Source organism: Hyalella azteca, unplaced genomic scaffold, assembly GCF_000764305.2.
Source record: "Hyalella azteca isolate HAZT.00-mixed unplaced genomic scaffold, Hazt_2.0.2 contig4627, whole genome shotgun sequence".
NCBI classification, from domain to species: Eukaryota; Metazoa; Arthropoda; class Malacostraca; order Amphipoda; family Hyalellidae; genus Hyalella; species Hyalella azteca.
The window spans coordinates 532,239-538,238 of NW_025934840.1; the positions used below are offsets into that span (position 1 = coordinate 532,239).

Consider the following 6,000-nt stretch of genomic DNA (forward strand, 5'->3'; position numbering starts at 1 on the left):
ACTTACGCTGTATTTTCTTGTCTGTGATTGGTGGATTTTGCTCGAAAGGCCGTCAATGATTGGCTGATGAACTTACGATCTCTTAACTTTTTCTGAATGTATAGGCCCTGGAGGGGACAGGAGGTACAGGGTGATAGGTCTACTTTACAGGTGTCAAGTAGACCATCCATTGAATATGTCTTGCCTGCATGTCAGTATTTAGATGAAAAAGTGTATGTCAAATTTGCATTATATGATATACATTAAATGTTTTGAACAATGCGCTTCGAAATATTTCATCCATTACTTCCATTCATTAAAAAATTTGACATTCTGCTATTTTGGGGAGTACAATATACCATACATCCATTATATCTATCTCTCTACTTCCATTACCATTGGAACCATGTTATGGAAAAGGCATTAAATTTCATTACATTGGCAGAGAGAGAAATGTTCGGGGCTGTTTTGATTTTGAAAACTACTTTGAATTTAATAGTCATAAAAATACTATTGCAACTATCAATGCCTACGCATATTATGAGATGACATCATGCGACTAGACTTGTCTCTTCGTCTGCAATATTACATACTGTGTCGACAGTTTGTGCCTGTCTTCTTTTTCCAGTTCATTTTAAAAGAAGAGTCGTCTGGATTCCAGACGACTCTTCTTTTCGTCCAGAAAAGAAGAGTCGTCCTGCGCCTGTCTTCTTTTTCCAGTTTACTTTAAAAGAAAAGTCGTCTGGACTACAGACGACTCTTCTTTTCGTCCAGAAAAGAAGAGTCCAGAAGAGTCGTATGGACTCCAGACTCTAGAGCATTGCCACGACGGCCTCGTCTGCCATCCAGGCTTATGGAAGCTCACGGCAGCTTACTTCTCGTCTCTCACAATTGTCTTGTTCTATTTACCTATCGATTCTTTGTCCTAAACGTCAACAAATCTTAACCTTATATTCCGCTTTATATTCCCTTATATAACTCAGTACTCACTGCAGTGAGTGACAGAGAGCGCATTTTCTCGTCGACGAAAACTTGAGGTCACGGACGGACGGACGGACAGACAGATCACAATAGTGCATTTTTTCCATAAATGAGAAAATGCGCTAAAAATTCGCTATTGTGCTAGTCATGTCCGTCCGTCCCGTCCGTGACTATGCAAGAGAAAATGCGCTCTCTGTCACTCACTGCACTGAGTACTGATATATTTTTTTCGCATCTCATACTCTCTTTTTGTCCTAAACTTTCAGCTTGTTGCGTTTCTTTCAACATTTTCTTCCTTTCTGCACGACTTCTTTGCGTATTTTCCCGCTACTAGATCCAGACCCGGGGCCATATACTTTCAAAATTTGCTAAGTGAACGTAAGTACTTACGCTCTATTTTCTTGTCTATGATTGGTGGATTTTGCTTGAAAGGCCATCAATGATTGGCTGATGAACTTACGATCTCTTAACTTTTTTTTTAAATTATAGGCCCCGGGCTTGTACTTTGAAAAAAATTGAAAAGATCGTAAATTCATCAGCCAATCATTGGTGGCCTTTCTAGCAAAATCCACCAATTATAGACAATAAAATAGAGCGTAAGTACTTACGTTCACTTGGCGAGTTTTTAAAATATGAGCACGAGGCCGTCTCTCGCTTCGACGTACGCGAGACGCTGCAATTTAGGAGGAATGTCAAACAATGTTGCGTTGAGTCTACGTATTGCGGCAAGTTACTATTAGTCGGGAAATATTCCAGTTAATGAAATTTATAAACAGTGACATTTTTATCGACATTGTGTACATTTTCAGCTATATTTGTTTCTGTTGTTACATTCAGGGCAAGAAGAAGGCGCCTTTGGTAAACTTGGTTTAAATAAGTCATATGGAAATCATTTTATAAATTTGTACATTTCCCTTATGTAAAAGATTCTTGCTAAGATATTTCATTAATTTTCATTGATGTTTTACCAGAAATTATTTTACTATTCACCAGCGTCAAAGCAAAACTTAAATTTTAGGTGGAAATTTTTTCATCAAATGTGCCAAAAAAGTGCGCATCGCAAGCGTATTAAGGAAAAATTGCAGTCTTCACTCAAACATCGCAATTCTTCAAGTCTTCAAATATTCTTTTTACAAAATTTACTACCGCTTACACTAATTTCAAATCTTAGGTGTAGATTTTTTCATCAAATGTATCAAAAAAGTGCGCTACGCAAGCGTATTAAGGGAAAATTGCAGTCTTCACTCAAGCATTCTTCAACTCTTCAAGTCTTCAAATATTCATTTCACAATATTTACTACCGTGAACATGAATTTCAAAGGTGAAATAAAGTCACTCTCTCGATGAGGTTTATTGCTTATAGTTTATTGACGCCAGCAAGGCGCCTCGTGCTTCATTAATTGCAATGTAACGCCATATAAAACCCTTAAAATACAAGCTCAATGGAAATATAAATCTCTTAGACATTACAAAAAATTTACACTGGGGTACAACAGACTCCTGGCAGACAACGATGCATTGCAAATAAACACGAACAATATGAATCTTTTGTTATGTTTTGTTTTGTGTTATGAATCTTTTGTTTTGTTTTTGTTTTGTTTTGTTGAAAATGAATCTCTCTAGCTTAAGAATATTGCACAACAAATATTTAATAAGCTCACTCTATAGATAGAGTGAGTTTTCGTCGCCAAAGACAGTGAGTCTTCGGTCATCATTTCAAGCTGAGCGAACAAAAAGAATTTGAAATAATCCTTAAGTTTTCATGTTCATTCATTTTGTGATATTTTTCTTACATTTCAATGAAATAGTTGTGATTTTTTAATATTTAAGAATTCATGCATTGTTGTACGTATTGTTACAATATTGTGTTTATTGATTGTAGGGTGCGATTAAAATTTTTAATTAACTTTCTGTCAAAATTATTGTTGAACATAATTAATATTATTTGAATATATCTGTGAATTGGACACAATTCCTATGGCCTTTTTTCTCGGCCCCAAAATTCATAATCCCTTCTACTGATTTCAATTTCTCACGTAACATTCTTATTGAAGCTATTGCTTATCAAACACGCGCTAAATTAAATTAATTGAAAAATACCTGGTTGACCTCAACAAATTTCACGCATTGATTTAATTCAAATTTATTTATCTTCATAAATATGCCAGTGTAATGTTAAATATCAAACCAACTTCCTGGTCACGGTCTTTTAGACATCGGCATTCCCATTCTAGGAAAGGCTACGAAATTCATTCGGGCTGCCGCTCGACAGCTGTCTGCCTCCTCTCCGGAGCTGCGTGCCATGGTTCGAGTCTCTGCGAGCAGAGAAAAATTTCAGGATACGTTCGAACTTCGCTTCAACATGAGTCTACAGATGGCTGAAGCAAGACATTAAACTTCGCGCAAGTTCGAACCCGCAAGAGTTTCAACATTCCAGGACAGAAGTCCAAGTTGTTCTACACAGTGCCAGACTATCGAAGAACCAAGATCATTTGGTCCGGGATTGCTCCTGAGAATTTATTCCCAGCGTTTCATTTGAGTTCATTCCCGTTTCGCTGTTCACTTTAGCAGAACGTCAACGTAGCCAAAGATCACGTTGACTGTCGGTTCTTCTTAGAAGAACCTGCAAAGAAAAAACCTTGAAAGTAATAGTTACAAATAAGACAACAAGTATGTAAATAATAACTTTCAAAAATGAAATATCTTTAAATGAAACTAACGCTTGCGGCTGTAATTCTACTATATATAGTTCCTACAATACTGACGTGCTCATCAGCGGACTACATAACTAATGTTAGCTGTAGGTGAAATTATCTCTTATTGTAGATAAATTTGCATCCATCTACCTATGTTTTGTTTTTATGTTATGAACCTTTTGTTTTGTTTTTGTTTTGTTTTGTTGAAAATGAATCTATCTAGCTTAAGAATATTGCACCTTAACTATATCCTACAGAACCTCAGTTCGGCAGTCAAATTCATTAGGTTAGCAACTTATGTAGCTCAACTCATTCCCCAAGAATCGCAATACCTTCCACTGTCAGACATCAAGACATAATATATCATACAAAGCATTCATGTTTTTTCATACAAAAAAAAATGCTTTCATGCACGGACATGAATCAAATCGTCCAGAGAGAATAACAAATCTGACCAGAGTGCCTCTCGAGGCTTCCAATTACCAACAAATTGGCAAGTCGAGGTAACTTCAGGTCAAAAAAATTGCTCAAAGGTTGTATCAGTGGTGAAAAATACTGCAGCTTTCTCTGTAGGCAATTCAATGAGTCGGGATTTATTGCAATAAAGAGAAAACGTCGAGCGACCTGTCACTTCTCACTGTTAGAAAAATTCCCGTTAACGGTATTACCGGCGTTAACGGTATTACCGGCGTTTCAGTGGCCGGTCGGCACGTGAAAAGAAACACCGTGTCGCCGTTTTTATTCCAATTTTACACTAGAAATCCGTAAAACATCTGATTATAACGGCGAAACAGTTTATTTTCACGGGGCGACCGGCCGCTATAGAACACCAGTGGGACCGTTTTTTCTAACAGTGTAAAACAAATGGAGCAACAACCATCGCGTTGCAGCGCAGTGTTATCATTGTAGTGCAGTGTTATCATTGCAGTGCAGTGTTATCATTGTAGTGCAGTGTTATCATTGCAGTGCAGTGTTATCATTGCAGTGCAGTGTTATCATTGCAGTGCAGTGTTATCATTGCAGTGCAGTGTTATCAATTGCAGTGCAGTGCTTGTACCAGGGTTGCCAGACGGTCATTTTTTCCGGACAAATTTTGCGATTTAGTTTTTTTTTCAATTGCGTTGGCAGGCTAAAATTCATAATAGGGTACTACCTAATTCAATTAAAAAATATATATATAATTTTTACACCGGAACCTACGAAAATAGTAGTATATATTGAGTAACATAGGCCGTTTCTGGCCTTTTTGTTCGCGGACTTGGCCGTTTTTTGGGCCATCTGGCAACCCTGGCTTGTACCATTTCGGTAAGGGACCGTTTGTTGAAAATACTTTATATGTTCCTCGTCAAAAAATTTGATACAAATCAGAAATATTTTTTCTAATCAATTAATTCGGAACATTTTCTTTCCCTGTTACACTTTACTTAATTATAACCACACTTCTTTGGTACATTTATTAAATTATGTTAACGTCAGAACGTCTTATTAGATTAATTATTGGCAGAACATCTAATTATGGTGGAAACATCTGTTCTGCGGAATCTATTTGCCAGCGCTCGTGTTCTGGGGCCGGATTATCAAAACTTCGTAACTTTTTGTACCTACGACAAAAAAGTTCTGTGGTACGTAAATACACCCTAATTTTGGCATTATCAAAATTTTCGTACGCAAGTCTTAGCTAAAAGCCTAAATTTTTCCCCCGCGCCAATTTTTCCCGTGCAAATGTTTTTTTATAATACCACCGCTAGTATTACGTTGTCATAGCAACGCCACTCGTGAGTCGATTTTGCGTACTTACGAAGTTTTGATAATCCGGCCCCTGGAAGGTAATTATGGTATCGGAAATCCATTAGCCAATCTTCGTTCATATGTCAAGTAAACTCGCAAGTTACGAGCGAGGAAATCCACTCCGAGATAGTCAGAGGAGATCCACTCAAGGACAGTCAGAGGAGATGGAGGACAAGTAATTAGTAGGAATGATGTCCGTAGATTAAGGCCTGTAAATAATGTAGGGAGTAACCGCATACATCAAAGTGAAAGCTGTCTCTTATACACATCTCTGACTAAACCACATTCGGATTCCGTTTTGAACAAAAAAAGTGAACTGTTAACTGTGATCGCAAACGAGAGTATAGACATTATTTGTATTACAGAAACACTTCCTAAAAATCACGGGGGGAAAATTGTACCTGTTGAATTTCAGCTGCCAGGTTTTGATTGTTTTCATAACTTAAATGAAGAGCAGTGCAGTAGAGGTGTAGCTCTGTGGGTTAGAACCTCTTATGGGGCCCAGCAAGTTAAGTTATCTGCAGAGCATCAATCAGCTAGAGAATCAGTGTGGTGT

General features: G+C 37.4%; 1 protein-coding gene across 2 annotated transcripts in view; it reads right to left on the reverse strand.

Moving 5' to 3' along the window:
• Window positions 1–2,739: 2,739 nt before the first annotated feature.
• LOC108665352 (calponin homology domain-containing protein DDB_G0272472) overlaps window positions 2,740–6,000 on the reverse strand; it is a 54,881-nt gene continuing 51,620 nt past the window's right edge. For both annotated transcript variants that reach the window (XM_047880083.1, XM_018152096.2), the window contains exon 13: window positions 2,740–3,583. In XM_047880083.1, coding sequence (XP_047736039.1) covers window positions 3,552–3,583 — 32 coding nt within the window. In that variant the 3' untranslated portion in view covers window positions 2,740–3,551. The remainder of the gene's footprint in view (window positions 3,584–6,000) is intronic.